This window comes from Malaclemys terrapin, chromosome 5, assembly GCF_027887155.1.
Source record: "Malaclemys terrapin pileata isolate rMalTer1 chromosome 5, rMalTer1.hap1, whole genome shotgun sequence".
In the NCBI taxonomy this organism is placed as follows: Eukaryota; Metazoa; Chordata; order Testudines; family Emydidae; genus Malaclemys; species Malaclemys terrapin.
In genome coordinates, this window is record NC_071509.1 from 130,423,000 (window position 1) to 130,441,061 (window position 18,062).

The 18,062-nt window shown below is 44.2% G+C and overlaps 1 protein-coding gene across 4 annotated transcripts in view; it reads right to left on the reverse strand.

Annotated features, from left to right (window-relative positions):
- Positions 1 to 18,062, reverse strand: part of SEPTIN11 (septin 11) — an 81,769-nt gene that overhangs the window by 6,768 nt on the left and 56,939 nt on the right. The window contains exons 8-10 of one of the 4 annotated variants that reach the window (XM_054029385.1): positions 15,849 to 15,981; positions 13,740 to 13,927; positions 2,625 to 4,998 (exon numbers count right to left, since the gene is read on the reverse strand). In XM_054029385.1, the coding sequence (XP_053885360.1) occupies positions 4,983 to 4,998; positions 13,740 to 13,927; positions 15,849 to 15,981 (337 nt within the window). In that variant the 3' untranslated portion in view covers positions 2,625 to 4,982. Of the gene's footprint in view, positions 1 to 2,624; positions 4,999 to 5,420; positions 9,635 to 13,739; positions 13,928 to 15,848; positions 15,982 to 18,062 lie in introns of those variants that run through there. The other 3 variants (XM_054029387.1, XM_054029386.1, XM_054029384.1) reach the window with 3 other exon arrangements.

Genomic DNA, 18,062 nt, shown 5'->3' on the forward strand with positions numbered 1-18,062 from the left:
CCGATGAAATGTCCCGTTTTTCTCTTCTCCCCCCGGAACTGGCCAGCTGCATGGTGTGCAGAACTGCGGGTATGTTTACAGGGCAGTCGGCGTGCTTGTAGCTCAGGTAGTTGTGCCCACGGGAGCGTTACTCTAGCTAGAACGCTAAGAATAGTAGCGACGATGCGGAGGTGTGGGCTAAAGTCCCAGGGTCTGGGCACACTTGTACAGCCCACACCACTGCCTCTTTAGGGCTAGCGGCACTGGCTCAGTCAGTCAGCCTGGGCAGGTCTACCTGCGTTGCAGTCACACCATCGATTGTCATGTTCCACATCCCGACCCTAGAACAGTGGTTCCCAAACGGGGGTTCATGAAATGTTACAGCGGGTTCTCGGGACGGGGGCAGAATTCCCTAATGGCAGACAGAGCTGTCCATAGGGACCCCGGGCAGCACGGGGCCAGCAGCCCGGAGCCCCTGGATTTCCAAGAGCTAAGCAGCTCAAAGCAAGCAGATCTATCAGGAGATTTAAACTTCAAGACTCCTTATAAGCAATGGAAAGGAAGGTGGATATTTTTTGCTGTTTTTAAAATTAAATAGGCTGCTAGTGTTTTTAAATTATGAAGAACAAGTTTAAGCTTTGTTGTAACGTGCGTTGTTTGCCTGGACTGCTCAAGACCTGAATGCTTGGGTAGGAGGAACTCTGAGTTGGCTGCTTAAATACCTTCCTGCTGTTTCACATCTGATACTCCTTAGGAGCGAGAGGCACCAGTACGGGGGGGGGGGAGAGCGAGGATCAGGTGCCACTCCAGAGTTGGTGCCCCCCCGTGGGTTCCTTTTGGGGGGGGGCACTTTTCCGGCAGTGCCCCCCCCCCCAGGCCCTGGGGTGTGTGGGAGCTTTACCCCCACACCCCTTTTTTCTACTGGTGCCTTGTCTTATAACAGGCTTAATCAAAAGCATTGCCGTTTTCATAATGTAATAAAAATACTGCAATGATAAATAGTAATAGTGTAATAAGCCTGTCATAAAAACAAATTTTATATTTCCAAGATCACGGCTTTTATCATTCATGCTGAGGTAAGGGAGAAAACGCCTGGAACTATTCATTTTTAGGAGGGGGTTCGTGAGACTTGAGGTTTTAGCGCAAGGGGTTCGCAGGTGGTTAAAGTTTGGGAACCACTGCCCTAGAATAACGGCTCAGAGCGCACAATTAGCTGAGAGTCACATAAGGTGTCTTTTGCAACCTCTGCCTCCCTCCTGTGGCTGAAGTGGCTGTTACACTCTGTTTTGAATTATTTTAGGGCATAAAAGCCGCAGATTTTGACTTGGCGTGAATGCTTGTTAGCCGGAGGGGAAAATAGTGTGGTGCCACTTTAACCATAATTATATGACAGCCCTGCTAGTTTACAAAGCCAAATGCTTCAGGCTGCAAAGGTGCGTGGGAGCTGTCTCAGAATGAAAAGGACAGCTGCTCTCGCACCAAGGAGCTGTCTTGCTAGGGGACTGACCGGGGCTACAGTTGAGTGTGGCGAATTCAGGCCCAGATTCACTGGTGCCCTGCACTCTTTCCCTTTTGATCTGCACCCACTTTGTGCTGATGTAGACAACCCCATGGGTAAATGGCAGGGGTGAGCTCTGCCTTTAGGTGTTCTGAATCCTAATATTTTAAATAATTCCCTTCAGATGTTTCCCAATTTCCCTCTGCACATATCCACCTCGAGCAACGAAACCAGCCCTTCCCCCACATCTCTCAGCATGCCCCAGGTTCTTAGTCTTGTACAGGCAGCAGTGGAAATGGATGCAAAGGGAAAGCAATTATACTCTAGTCCTTTTCCACTTCTTCAAGGTCTCTAGAGAAATTAGCTTCTCCCTACTTGGATACTTGCTTTTTATTTATTGTGTTAACAGTATAAATTCCTCATTTAAAAACCCAATTCCCTCTCCTTTCATGAAGTTTATCGTCTCTCACAGTGCAGTGGTGTGGTGATATCACACACAATGTCAATCAAATTGTGTTATGGGCATGGTTGCTTAGTGAATGATTCACCATCTACTTCCTCCAGCAGACAGGCATGTCCGCTCTGAACCACACTGGGTGGGCACAAGCCCAACTCGCTTTTCCTGTGGCAATTTGTGTGTGTGTGTAAGTTTATTTTCTCTCTCATCTGTGGCCTGACTCAAAATCTACTGCAGTCAATAGGAGTCTTTACATTGGGCTCAAGGGTCTTTTGACTGAACCCTTAGTGCGGCTGAAAAGTACATTTTTATGCCCTAGAAGATGGCCAAATCCAAGCTCATGTGTGTCACGCCGACAGGCACGTGTCCAGCAGAGGGACCGTGCCAAATGTCTCGGTACCATCTGCTTCTACTAATGTGCAGCAGCAGCTCCAAAAAAGTAATAATTCTTCTCTTCTAATGGGCACCGGTGCATCGCTTTTTGGTCCAGTTTTCCTCCAGCTCCATCCCCACAGCACATGAGCAATGAAGCCCTTGCAGGCCTGTGACCTGCTAAAGCCAGGGCAGCCCACTGGAAGCAGGTGCTGCTAATGTGTGAGGCCCAACTTCATCGTTTACGTTCTGGGCGGTGGCCTGGCCGCACTTCACCACTGTGCATGGAAAAATGGAGCATTTAAAAGACCACACAAGACCCGACAACCACATTTTTATTATGAATCATACACAGGAGGAAGTGCCTTATGGACACTGATACAAATGCCTAGAGGAACCTGCACATTACGTAGAGCTCCAGCCTTGCCAAGCCAGTCACTGAATGGAGTGTCAACCTCACGGCAGCCTGTTGCACTGTTCACCATGTTCCCATATCCAGCTCCTGTTACGACATCGACCTGTCATGCCATGAGTGTTCAGCACCTAGCCCCATGTGGGCCCCATTCTTGGTTGGTCCTTAGGCATGACTGTAATTAACATGATTAATAATTAATAGACAACAAATTAATCATCTTGCCACTTCTTCTTGCCTTAGGATTTTTGGCTGCTGAGCTTATCAAGCCTAGGGACTCCAGTACAGCAGAGCACGAGATGGGGGTTACTCTGGAAGAGAACAGGTGAGCAGCTCCTATTCCTGACCCTGTACAGGCTGTGTGACCTACGCAAACCAAAGGGGAAGCGAGATGTATGGAAGTGTAATCTGTACAAGCATAGCATGGGCAATCTGAGGCTATCTGTAATGGGTACAAGTCCCACCCTTGGGGGCTTTTAAAGTTAGACGTTTAAATCCATTGTAAGGAGCCTGATTTTCCCAGAGGAGGTGCGGAGCACCTGCAGTGCTGACTGGTTGTATTGGCCTGCTAAACCCAGGGTTGTGAGTTCAATCCTTGAGGGGGCCACTAAGGGATCTAGGGCAAAACTGGTCCTGCTAGTGAAGGCAGGGACCTGGACTTAATGACCTTTTGAGGTTCCTTCCAGTTCTATGAGATAGGTATATTAATCAGTAAAGGTCACATTTTACTAAAGTGGTAACAATCTGTGGAAGAAGTCAAAGAGTGGAGTCAGGCCTTAATCCAGCAATGCACTAACGCTGTGTTTAAACACTTCCCTCATTGAGGCCTGGTGTCCTAAACTTAATACACTTCAAACATTTTCTGAAGGTGGATTCTTCTGAGTGAGTGTGTTCTAGGTACAGGGCCTTAACGCCATACTCAAGTTTTCTCCCCATCTTTGACTAGTGCAAAATTCTTCTCCTCCTCCTTCAGGAGGAGAGTACAGTTCAGCCAACTAAATTTAATACCAGAAATAGTAAACATAATTTTGTAAGGCTGATCTAAATATTTTCTTGATGTCGAAGCACAAATCCACTTAATCAGATTGAAGCAATGGTTATTTTGTCACTCCAAGCTCAGCCCTCTCTCCAGCAGCAGGAGTGCAAAAAAACCACCACCACCTCTGGGCTTCTGAAAAAGCACATAAGGAAGTTTGGGAACGATGGTGCCTTATATTCTGTAAACAAGAAAGGAGGCAACATAAAATACTCTGCATTCCCTTTGTCACTCCACACTGAAATGAGTTGTGGTCAGGAGCCATGAACAGCCACTGCTGGGCAGCAAGTGATTAGAAAAACTCCCCCACAATACACCTAAAATGATCATAATGAACAGAGCCCACTGACACTAGAGGGCACTTGACTTGCATGTGTAAACTACGTTACAAGCTTACTTTGTTTTTAGCAAGTTTTTGGCACTTTTCAAGCTCTTCACTGTTGAATCTGCTTCTGAAGTAAACAAGTGAAAGTTATACACATGTCCCATAGCAAGACTACATCAAGCATGTAAAAATTACTGGATGGGCTTCACATAGTTAAAAATAGTCTTCTCCTCAGACAGCGAGCTGTGTGGGTGGACTTCATAGGAAAAGATCCCATTTTGCACATGAAGAGGCAGAAGATCAGCTGAAAACAACTGAACAAATTCCATCACCATGACAGTATCAAATAGCAGCTCTCTCTGCTCCTGCCACTTAATACTTAAAAATAGTGATCCCTGTCCAAGGAACTGTTTTTAATAAGTGGTTTAAAATCCACAGGAGCATACACCTCATGACCGCACGGCTTTCAGAGTAGCCAGATCAGGTGGTTTGTCAGAGAGGGTTAGAGTTGGTGCTAGCTTAAGTCTACTACTCAGCAATTGTTGCTTATTATTGGACACTCATTCTGTCCATGGTCAATAAGCTTCTTATTTAATTGACAGCCGTGTGCAGGTGCTGGCAAAAGAAAAAAGTTCCCAATGTCACATCTGTGATAGCATCCAAGTTCTCTAGTCCACTTATTCTCTCTCTCGGTGGTAATGAAAATCCTGGAGTTGACATACGGTCAGCCCCGGGGAGCAAACAGACCCTTACAGCTACGTACTTCCCTGACCCATGCTTTAAAGAGCAAGGCAGAGCTGACAGAAGAATGAAGTAACTTCTCCCAATGGGGTGCGTACATTTCCCGCTGGCTCTTCTAGTGCCCAGTAGGAGAAAGGGAGTGGGGGCTTGGCAAGGTGACCGTTACATAAAGAAGAAGCTACAGAAAAGAGAAGAAAAAGAAAAGGTTCAGAATCCAAATGAAAGGAAAAAAGAAAATGAAACATTTTAAAGGAAGCAAGCTGTGAAGGAGAGAGAGAAAGAGTGTGAGAGGGTGTGTGTGTGCGCATGCGCATATGTGAAGGTTTTAATGTAGCAGAAGCAGTACAAGGGTCTGGGCCCATCAAGCCACTGTTTAGTGAACGAGGGAAGAGGAGCAAGGAATGGGGTAAAATGAATGCTGCCACTGTGACCCACCTTGGCACATCCCAGAAGCAATCAACCAAGAACAAGAAATGTCTGCCTCAACATCCAGCAAGCATGAAAACGTCACCCTTGGCGTTCACACATACATTCACTTCCTTTTTTCACCCAACAGCCAGCAACCACAACAAAAGAAAGTTACAAAGGCCACACAAAAACTAGAGTGTTTGGGTAAAAATATATTTCCCCTTTCCCACTTTGTGTATTGGCACGATTCACACGTGTACCCTAGAGCACATACAAAAAAAAAGGAACTGAACTGTGGCGGAAGGCTATGATTCATTTTGAACTTAAGAAATGAAATAGTTTGACATCAATAAGACATCTAAGAGTCATACATATATACTTCTGCATTAACACTGGCTGGAGGTATACAGTCATTTGGACAAAAACATGGGTTATTTTCAAAGAGCAAGGTAATAATGTTCTACACCTCTAGTTTAAAGACCATCAGCATATATTTAAAAATAAGTACACAAAATATTCCTACTGCTGTTCACAGCTTTATTTTCAGTTAGTTTAAAAAAAAACACACCCTTCATATTTGTATAATCCCATGCTGTCACACGCTGGCCCTTAGGGCCTCCTAGATGATCTACATTGTAAATGCAGTTGGGCTCCTTTGAGAAAGGATGTGACAGGAATAAGGTGTTTCTAACAGCTTGAGAATGGTAAATCACAACATGATTCAAATGGACAGATCTGATAACAGACACAAGACATTGCTGTTTTTCATCACAACAGTTTAAAAGTAGAACGAGAACTACTTAAAAAAACAAACCCTTGATTGTGTTAAATAAGGGTTTTGTGGTTTTTTTTGTTTTTTTTTTAAAGATACAAATACGAAAGTCTTCTTGACAGGGTTATAAGCAGGTAACATATACAAGGCAGCAAAAGGGTAAGTGATCTTGTATTTAAGAAAACTCCCAGTAGCCCATAGCTAGGAACACAGAGTCTGGTTTGGCAGCTGAGAGGATGCATTCTGCAGATCAGAACCATGGCCAGTTTTTACTAGATGTTTCAGATTCCGGGCTGGAGCTGCCACTGAGTGAAATACCTTGTAATTCCCCCTTTCCCATCAGCCACAAAAATGACATGTCACTCTATACTGAAAGATGACATGGATTATTGGAAGTACTCAGGTAGCCATAGTTACCACTGAGGATAACCACAGTCACAAGGCCCAGGGTAAGAAAGCACACACTATTTACCTCATTCTTATATAAAATATTATACACAGAGTGGGATGTTTCCAGAGCCCTCAGTGTTGGTCTCACTCTGCTCCTCAAACCTTCAAGGGGAGTTTCCCCATGGATTTAGAGAGGAGCAGTGAGGCCAATATTGAGCACTCTTGAACAATGACCCCTTTATAACCAAGGAGATGTCAAGTCAGTAGAAATAAGGTGCCTAATCTGTGCTTTAGAAAGTCAACCCCCAATACTCACAGCAGTGCATTTTGGAACAAGTATCAGTCATCCCCGGGTGGCCAGTGTGTCATTCAGACTTTGCCTATGGGTTTTATTCCACATCCAGGGAGTGCTTTAATGCGCAGATCTGCACTCTCCATTGTTTGTTCCTGTTCATTTAGAACATCCTAAAAAGGGACATCCTGGCACCTCCGGGAAATGCAGCATTATCAGTGACTAGTCGTTGTTGTTTAAACATCCTACCCTTTGCAGATCCTCACAAGCAAGAGTTAGGGTTACGTAGCTGTCATGAAAAAGCTAATGCTACCTTAAGCTGGAATTTTCAAATGAGTTGGGGTCCCTAATAGCCAATAGGAGCTGGTGTCTAACTCCCTTTGGAAACCCCAGCTGAAGATGGTTATTGTTTAATAAAAGTTTTTAAAGAACCCTCAGCATCGCCACTTATAGAAAAGTCAACTTTCATTCATTTCCAAAGTGGGCAGAGAGGTCGCTTGCTGCTGTACTTGCATGCAAAGGTGAAAGAAAGCACATCCAACTAGATTTGAGGGGATCACTTATTCCGTGCAGAGCCAGGGACTACTGTGAAAAAAGGCATAGATACAGAAAGGAGAGAAGTGCAGCAGTAACAAGCTAAACATGGCCCAGGGATTCTTAAAAGTTAGTTAGTGCACCATTGGAAAAAAAAAAAATTGTAAGTTTAAATTTTATTCCCGGCTTCTCCAAAACGATGGTTCTTTGCTAAAAAGGGAAACAAACCAATCCCTCCCCCCAGCATTTAATACACTGGCAACAGCTTTGTGTCCAAAATAAAAACACCTAGTCTCAACTAGGTTTCTCTGCCAAGCTTCCCTTGAAAGGGTTTTTAAACTGAGCAGGAGAAACTAATGTTAAAATTAAGTACTCTTACTTGGCACAACCCCCACCAGCCCCCCGTGTTAATTAAAAATAGGACACACACAGACACAGCTGATGGAAGCACGCTACACAAGCTTCAAACTTGAGCATATTGCATGATCAAATGCAGCCCATGGTTAGGAAACTGGTTTCAGGTGTTCAATAACAAGTGAGTTTGTAAGGGTAAGCTGAAGCAAAACTGCAAGGATCTCGGATTTTTACTGCTATTTAACCTGGCTACTGCAACTGTCGGTCCTTCCAATGATTGTGATGTTCACATGACAACTTAGCTTGAATTTCAAAATAGTTTCTTCCCTGCTTTTCCTCTGCTTAAATGTATGCAGTTTGTCCAGCCATCCTTTCCCCTCCCCTAAGAGCCATGTTTACGCAGAGGGGGAGGGAGAAGAGAACAAAACAATCCCCCACAAACCTGCCTTTGTGAATGTAGTTACATGACCCCTGTGTTTGGGTAGAAACAAGCAAAGTTGGAATGTGTGGGATCAGGTGAAGAGGGTTAATTTCAAGAGTGCTTTAAAGAAACAAACAGGAGACTACCTAGCTAGGAGCAGAGGGAAAGCTGGCAGAACATCAGCAGTAGAGAAAGAAATCCAGAAGTCAGAGGGTAAACATGGGTTGCCACTTCTTGGAATGTATCAGAAAGGAAAACACTCTGTTCGAAAAGGAATGGCATAGAAAATACAAATTAAACAGTTAGGTCAATTTTCACACCAAGTACGCCCTAAAAAAAGACCTGGCTTATGCTAGATGTTCAGTCACCGTTTTTTAATGCAAATTGTTTGCATCCCAAGCCTTAGCCGGCTGCGCAAAGCTGATCAGTGCATTGATGTTACCTTTATTATGCCTTTGTGAAGCAAGATAAGCTACATCTTAGCCCGGTAAAGAGAGTGAACATCCATATTCTCCACTTTAGGAGCCCCGAGTAACTGAAGTTAATGGAGTTTTAATTAACTCCTTTAATGGTTCACTGGCACTTACCAACAGAAGACACTATGTTCCAAGACTGATCCTGCAACCACATAAGCATGTGAAAACATTTACTCCCATAAGGACTTCTACTAAAGTCAACTGAACTATATTACATGAGTAAAGTTATGCTTGTACTTATGCGTTTGCTGGATGACTTTTATTCAGGCAATCTGTGGAAAGTGTATTCAAGTTTTGGGATGGGTTTCGGTCACCATGTTAATTTTTGATGCAGGACTCTTGATTTCAAAGCAATAGAGGGGGGAAACCTCCTGTCTTGGGAATTTGCAGCTCCTTTTGATGCACACTGCACAGCTTTTAGTGGTTAGCCACAGCACTTAATAGAGAAGAGTTATTGCAAAAATATTTAACCTGTTAGATGAATAACACAAAACCAGGCCAAAAGTCATTATCCAGAAGGTAAAAAACTCATGCAAGAATAAGCATGCAAGGTCAGTTGCTCTTTTGTTACCTACACACACAAAAACCTAACAATGGGATTTCTACAGTCTTACAAAGTCAGCTATCAAAGAAACACTCATTTAAGTGGACTTCTGGGTTTAGCAATACACTGGGGAGACTCTGGCTAAGTTTGCACTGATCTTATTCACACTGACTAGTAACTCACTTCAGATTTCCATGGGAGTACTTGTGCTATTCAGTGCGAGTAAGGGGACTCACACAGTGTGGCCTGTTGAGAGCAGTGTGTGCAAACGAGTAACAGCAGCAAAACCCTTCCAATGTCTTTAAGTGGCCTTGGATCAAGCCAATGACACACAAGTCTTGCTCTCAATTCAAAAGCCAAGCGGCCGGTCTGATCTATTGTGGCTGTTCTTACCAGAGAGAAATGGCATCAACTTTTCAAACAAAAACACCCCCCGCCCTTCAATTTCCAGATGCTCACTGCTTCACCCCCCTTTCTCCCACCCCCTCCATTATGAAATGAGTTAATAGTTATTTGTGTTTAAAACAAAAACAAAACCCAAACAGATGGCAGAGACGCGTTACTGCAAAAGCAGGTGAATGCAGGAACATCCTTGGCTTGCCAGGCTTTATGTGAAGCTTGCACTGCAAGTTAAAAAAACAAAAACAAAAAACATTAGAAATAATAGAAACCCATAAGAAAGGAAGAAAAGAAAGATGGGAGAGCTGACACCAGCATTCTGCTTCAGTGGACGCCCATGCAAAATGAAATTAAAAAGGAGTGAAACCAATTTTAAAATTGGAGTCAATTCTATTCTATATGACAAGCAAAAGCAAAGAAAAACTGAGTGGAGAAAAACAAACCACATAGTTAGTCCAAACTAGGTTACTGTTTGATAGTGACTTAGGCCAATATTTTCAGAAGCGTCTAGTGATTTTGCATGCCCAACCTAAGGGTACGTCCAGAGTACCCGCCGAATTGGCAGGTGGTAATCGATCCCTGAACGTGCTCCCATCGACTCCGGAACTCCACCAGGGCGAGTGGCGGTAGCGGAGTCGACGGGGGAGCTGCGGCCTTCGATCCCGCGCTATGAGGACCTGCGGTAAGTCAAAATAAGATACGTCGACTTCAGCTACGCTATTCCCGTAGCGGAAGTTGCGTATCTTACATCAACCCCCCAGTGTAGACCAGCCCTAGGACACCTTAAAAGGGATTCTGATTTTCAGAGAGCGGATGTTTAACATTTTCTGAAAACTAGGCCCCTTTAAGACATCTCAAGTTGGACACTTTAAGGTCACTCATAACTTTTGAGAACATAGCCTACCGGTTTGATCCGGATCCCACTGAAATCAGTTGGAGTCTCTCTTCAATGGGGGTTGTCCCAGGCCACAACTGAACTCCCTGCATGGGGTAGTTTAAGGACTTCTACCAGGACCGAATACGGCCTAGTATATTTGCATCGGTTTGAAAATTCCTTTCATTAAAAGGAAGTTGGAAGCGAAGTTTCTTGTACTGTTTTACAAAGTGACTTTACCTTAAAGCAGCCAAACAAAAAAAGAGTTCCAACTCCTGTGCTTGTCTGAGAAATTGCAAGTAAAACAACGCACACATCTAAGTACGCAGCTGACGACCTATTCAATGGAACAGGCAAGAGCCGAGAAGCACTGATCTTATTAAAAAGGACCTACTCTGGTTGTGCCATGACCACACTCGTTGCCAGCAACTGCCACTGGAACATGTAGGTATGAAGAAATGCCAAGGCCACAGCTAAGATTATGGGATCAGGATGGGATTTAGGCAAGCGCTTAAGCATATGGTTGTACAGCGCCTAGCACACTGGGGCCTGGTCTACAAATAGGGCCCCTAGGTGCTGTGGTAATGCAAAAGTTAATAATGATATACCTTTAACTCCCGGGGACTTATGCCCATGCTTAAGTGCTGCCCCCACTCAAAATTCTTTCCTCAATCAGGGCTATCAACAAAAAATGTTAGAAAAATGTGTGTGAATTGTAGATCTCATTTCACTCAGGAATCCATCAGAAAAACACAGTAAAAAGGAAGTAATAAGGACAGCTGTTTATTCTCATGGGATGGGACCAAATTCTCTCCAGTGGAGTTAGGTGAGGAGAGAATTTGGCCCTGTTTCATCATTCTGGCTTGTGCAGAATTTTAATACGGTCTCAGTGGTCCAAGTTACAGATGTGTAATCCCGCCTTTAAAAAGAAGCAGTCCAATAAATTGCATTCTGGGGAGGCTACAAGGGAAATCCAGCTGAGAGCATTTCAGGGATTAGCCCGATTTCCACTGGTAATTGTATAAAACATCACAGTCATGCCACCGCAGTTCAAAAAGAAAGAAAAACCCTTACCTATTAAAACTGTAGCATTTCATTAGAGTGCAAGAGGAAATTTAAAGGTTTTAGGAACCAAGATATGCTACAATGCAGATGCATCCGCATTTTCCTTTCCAGCTTCTGTTAGCAATTTGAACATTACAAAACAATTTGAGCAACTCCCAACAGCTGGCGTGGAAGGATACTGAGAGGCGAGACTATTTTAAAACATATTTACAAAGCAAAGTGCATGTTCCTCATGACTGGATTTCTATGGCAGAATAGAAACCATGTGATTTGTAATGGCAGCTAGAAACAGGACATATATAATACACCAATCTCATGCAGGTGCCAGAAGAATTCACAGGAACAACTAGTAGCTAACATCTACTATTGAAAGTTACAAAACCAAACCCCACTGCGTATAGCTTCAGTCTGATACAGAAGAGATGAAGAAACCTATTGCAGATTTTATATAAATATTAAATTAGCAGCGCCATTGAAAAGATTTCTGAGTAGGAAAAGGTCATCAAAAGTTCCAAGTTACTTAGAAAAAGGCCATAATACTAGGGGAACACAATGTGGGAACAGCCATGCCAGGCAGGACCCTTGTTCCAGTCTATCCTATTTACAGAGAACGCACAAGGGAGAAATCTCAGCATCCTAGGAAGGTTGCTGCCAGATATTATTAGTTCTGTACTGATCTGCTTTTTGGATTATTTAATTACATGAGTTTCCAGTACACATGAAAACGCTGTATTTTCTCTATGCTGGTCTTTGCGTAAGCTTTCAGACCCAGATTCTCAGCTAGAGTAAGCCAGCGTGGCTCCCTAGGAGCTACATGGATTTACATCAAGTGAGGAACTGGCCCGTCATTGTTTTAAATGTCTTTGCTGGGCGTGATTTTCAGAGCACTGATCCAGCAGCAGAAACGAGAGACACACACTCCGGCTTCTACTGGTACAAGGAGGAGAGCACGGTGCCACTGCCCATTGTAGAAAAATACACTAGTGTACACGAAATAAAGTAGAAGCTCACTAGTCCTCTTATGAATAGTTGAAGTTAGTCAATTTGCAAGTAAGGTCTTCCCCACACTTGAGAGTTAATTCAGATTAAGATAGGCTGGGAATTTAAAGCACACCAGCCATTCCTGAATAACTCCACTTGCAGACAAGCCTTAGGTGACCAAATCAAAAGCAAAAAATGCCACATCATTAATTGCACTTCAACCATTGTTCTTTTGTCAACGACATCTTAGTGTTAATTATTTATGACCATATTTCATAGAATACCAGGAAATGCCCTATGTATAATGCAAAACCTTGCAGGAGCATTGGCTATTAAACATTTGCTGAGGTCTGGAGACAACAATGTTTTATGTGGATTAAAAAGTGTGTTACTCAGTGAGATTCTACAGTATCATTCTCTTTATAGGGTATGTGATTTCAGTAAAATAAATGTGTGCTTTTATCTCAGGCAACCTGGGAAGGAATCAAAGAGGAACCCTACCCTATCTGAGATTGGTACTTCTTACCTAAGACTGGCCTTTTAGAATAGATTGTCCTGTTCTGCTATACAGACAATCCATTCTTATTGTATTGCAGCTCTGTCAAACTTGTTTGGTTTCATTGTAAGTCTCCAATCCCGAGACAGTTTTGGGGGTTTTAAAGCAGTGTATGGAACAAAGCCAATAAAGGGACAAATTCTGCCCTTGGATACATTCTGCCATTCGGAAGCCCTGTAAGTATTTGAGAGTAGAATTGCCTCACGAGCGTAAATACATAATCGTAGAAAATGCAATGCCATTTATCTTTTGCTAGATGTATCAGTTGTGCTATCTTATGTTGAATTGATACTACATGAATTAAATTAACCTGTAATTATAGGTACCATAGTTTAAAAAAAAAAAAAAAAAAAAACCCCAAGTATTCACTTTTTGGCACTAGGATGTTCCATGTCAAAATGACATGGCTGTTAAGCTTTTGGTTTTAAAGGCGTTTATAGCTATAACCGCAACCCTAAAGTATTTAGAATCAGGAACTATATTTAAAGTATAAATGGGGGAAGGAAGTACAAGTAGAGACGCTCTTCTTGGGCTCAGAAGAGTAAGTCTGTGACCTTAGTGTCCCAAAGTTGGTTCCGAAGATGCTTGAGAAATCACAGATTAGACCTCCACTTTCTGACTGCTCTCTCAAACCAGGCAGAGGGATCAATGAAACTTTACGGTACCCTTTTAATGAAACCTTAAAATCCTCTCCCCAGCCCGCCCCTGGGAGATCATATTTTATTTGATCAGTCTGGTAAAAAGCCCAGTTTCCAGTCTGATGATGGGAAAAAGCAAATACAGACACACAACAGAAAAAAAAACCCCACACACTGGAATAAGGCCACAAGGTTGTAGTGCGACAGCCCCTTACTTTTTCTTGTCCTTGTCTTTCTTGGTTTGTTGGGAACCAGCCTGTTGAGCCTGTGACTGTAGTAGCTGAGCGGCTGCCTTCTTCTTCTGGAAGTTGCTCAGCTCCTCCTCAAGCTCCTTCTTTTTGTCGTCCACTTTTTTCTTCTCTTCTTGGTGCGTCCGCTTGAGATGGTCAAACTTTTCGTGGAGCTGCCCAGACAGGGAGGGGGATGATCGAGGGGGAGGGGAGGGGAAAAGAAGATTGCTTTTTCTTATTTGTATGTATTACAGCACTTCCTACAGGGGTCCCACTGGTCTAGGTGCTCTGCACGCACGTAAAGCAGAACTGCAGCACCTGCCCTGAAGAGCTCCCAATCTAAGCAGACAAGACGGCCAAAGGAAGTATTACGTAACCGAGGTAGAGAAAGAATAAGGGTCAGATTGAAAGTCAGTGGGACGTAGGAGCCTAAATCCCATTTCCAAAATTTCTTATGCATGAAGAAGCCCAAGTCATTGAGGCACTTCTGAAAATTTTTACCCTAGGTCCCACAGGAAGGCTGTGGTAGAGCTGGGAATTGGAGGCAGATCTTCCCACTCTAGGGCCTTCACCACAAAACCGAGTTTTACTGATTTAAAAAAAGAAATTTTCCTAAAGGGATTTTAAACATTCCTGGTATTCTACAAGGAGGGGCAAAGCATGGCGAGGTATTGCTGGGTGCTTATATACTAGTTATTCTGCCAATGGGCTTCAGGGAGTTAGGATTTCACCTTTCGCTGCAGGAAAGCTACGTGTGAGAACTGCCTTAAACATCTATTTCATCTAAGTACTGACATGGATTTGAGATGACTGCATGAAAGACCCAAGCCAACTAGCATTTCTCCTCCACCATATCTTCAGGCTTTTTGGGGACTGCTAGATAACTCATTCCCAGTTCCAGGCACTGGGAAGGTTACAGCGATGGGTCTTGTTCATTTTAAATGAACAGACTCATACAATTTGTGTTTTCATGTGTGTGCAGTGACAAACTGTTGTACATTGGTGACCAGCAAAACTGCTACATGATCACCAGATGAAAAGCCCCCCCCCCCGAATCTCTCATAACATTCATAGATATCTGTGCACTTACACACACAGGGTTTGATTCTCCTCGGCCCTACACCATGTGGAGACAGCTACATTCACACAAAGCGAGTAGACAGTGGGTGCAAAATGCTACCACTCTGACCCGGTGGCATGTTCCACCCCCTTTGCAGAGATACAACGGGTCAACACAAGGTGCAAGGAAGCAGGGAATTGGGCCCTCGGCCTTAGAGCTCCACAGAGCAGCTCCTGTTCACATGGACCTCTTGGATAACGACAGTTCGGCTGTGCCCTTTGGGGCTGCACTCTGAGAAACCCCGCCCCTGCAGTGGGTGGGAATCCAGAAAACAGTGCTGAGCTGCTGAAAGGTTTGATCCAGCCGCCAGGTTTCAAAGGACTGTAATGGTTGAAACATGGCCCCTTCAAAGCCAGAGAGTCTGCAGCGCTGGGTGCCATCCTGTAAAGCCATCAGCTCCCCAGACTGCAGCTGTCCCCAGTGCTTTGGGCGAAGGGGAACCACTGAGCTGTATGACTAGCAAGTATGCCCCGTTCATTAGGCAGGAATGACTCCCATCTGCAGAGCCAGCATTACATGGCGGCTGGGGTTTTACAAAGAAGCCCGAGGGAGTTCTCTGTGCCGACAGTATTTATGTCCCCCCCGTATCTGAATCCCTCACAGTCTTCAATGTCCGTATCCTCACAACCACCCTGAGAAGCCAGGAAGTGCGATTAGCCCCACTGTCCGGGCAGGGAAACTGAGGCACGGGGACCTTAGGTCAGGTGCTTAGGTGTCTAACGCCCACTGAAAAAATCAATTTAGGTGCCTGGATACCTTTAAAAATCTGGCCCTAAGTGACTTGCCCTATGTCCCACAGGAAGTCTGTGGCAGAGCAGGGACTTGAACCCATGTCTCCTAACACCTAGGCACATGCCCTAACCAGTGGGCCATCCTTCCTCTCAGTGGGATCCAAATGCCTAAGCCCTTTAAGTCCCTTTCAAGCTCTCAGTGTAAACCCCTCTGCGTAACCCTTTTGGTTAGCAATCACTCACATCTTTCTCCGCTTCTTTCAACTCCGCTTCTTTCTCCTTCACTCTCATGACGAACATCTGTCTCATTTCTTCCTCCTTCTTCTGCAGCTCACCCAGGAATTCATTCCTCTTCGCTTCATAGGTCTCCTGGAGACTATTACAAACAAGGGAAAAAACAGTCAAGATTACACTTAGTGCATGAACCAGAGATATTTGCCCCAGACTTTGGGGCTCTTGGCATGTCACCCCTCACTCAGCATTGCCATGGAATTTCAGAGAAGAGACCTGATCACATTGTCTGGTTCTCAGTTCCAGTTTTCTGGAAGGAACTTCCAGTTTGGGAAGTTATATAACAGATACAGGCTTTCAGAGTCTGCAAGTCACTTAACAGGCAGCAAGAGTGACTCAGCTTCAGACGCAGCTACTGCATATGCATTTACTGCAATCCAGCTGCTATCATAGCCTTCCACGGCTGATCAGTTATACATTTCTCTCTGCTCCCAATCTTCTTGCCTCATCTTCTGTTTGTCTGGCATCTAGCCTATGTAGGATCCATGGATCCAGGATTAACAGAACACATATTCTGGGCTGGTATGTTTCGTAAAGGACTATTGTTCTTCCTCTGAATCACCATCTTTTACAGCTTTAAATACTTCATTCCTCCATCAACACAATGGCATCTGTTCCTTGACACTGATTTACTACCCAGTGAAGAGATGCTGCAGCAGACCTCGGGGGATAAAATCGGCCCACACACACCTACACATAGAGCTGCGATTTTCAGAGTCACTCGGGGGATTTGGAAGCCAAATTACCATTAATTTTATTCCTTTGGTGGCTTTGAAAAATCTCAGTCAAAAGGATAGCTGGAGTTTGCTGGCAACTCTTTCCCCAGGTTGCATTCCTGAGAACAAACAATCTCAACTAAAGCTCCATTGATGGGGATTTTGGGTTTACACCCAGGCTACGTTCTATGCATAGGCACAATGAGGAAAATTAAAACATCTGCTCCTGCTTTGGGCCGGTGCTTTATTCTTCATTGCGTGCCGGGATTGACTTCGTTAGTCCTTCGCGCAATCCCAATCAGACAGCCTTCAGATTGCTACATCTTGGGTTTAATCCTGCACACAGTGCTGAGCAACCCCAACTCCCACAGCCCCTTGCAGGAAGGGTCTCTCAGGAGCTGCTCTCCTGCAGTATCAGACAGAGACAGCAGTCTCATGGTGCCAGCTGACCTAGCTGGGTTCCCAGCACTTGAATGGTTGAAGTCTCATCAGGTTCAGTTCTTGTGAGATTCTCACCATCGGAGAATGGGAAAATGAAAAATGAGCTTCTTTTGGATCTGGACTGGAAACAGTCCCAGACTGGTAATAATAGGGTAAAGATCCAGAGAAACGAATCAGAATCTACCTGAAACTCAGTTTTAGATAGAAGGTTCTGTTTGTGGCCCATCTCTAATTGAAATCCTTTAAGTGTCCAAGTATAGGCTCTGGATAACACTTCTTCATCAACAGAGCTGCTCCCTGTGCGTGCTTTCAGTGTTATCTGTTCAGTTGGGTGACGATTAGAAACTGCAGTTGCAATATAGTATTCTAGAGAGCAGCAGAGCCTTACAAAACCAAACTGAAAGCACTCCATATCCTGCCTTGCGACCCACATCTTGGTAACAAACAAAAGAGCAGGGTGGTGTGGAAGGAGGAAGGCTGGCCAGCTCATGCAGGGTTTTTTCCGTCGACAGACAAAATTACTCATTTTTACTGATATTACTTTACTATTTTAGACTGGGATTTGCAGAAGAGCCTACCAAAGTTAGGTCCTCAACTACAGTTGGAAATCCCACCCTTCGTGCGAAACTTTCAAATACACGAAAGCCAGCAAGCTAAATTGTTTGTTGATGTAATACCATTGACTTCCTTGGAATTTGTCTGGGGCAAATTCTCTGCTGGCAGAACTCCATGACTTGCCCAGAATTCATCTGGGCCAAATTTTTTGTTGGGGCAACACCGCTGACCTCTCTGCCGTTATTCCAGCAGAGAATTTGGCCCAGCAATTCAAAATTACATATGGAAAACTCACTTCCAGCCTGGAGGAGTATAAAAGCAAGTCCATTTGGGATTTCAGCAAGTTCTTCCAGTCGCAGCTCTCAAGAGACGCTGTAACTTCAGCTAGCCAACAAAGAGGCATAAAGCTACATTCCAGAGAAAACTCCCAGAATCTGAACATTTACATCCAATG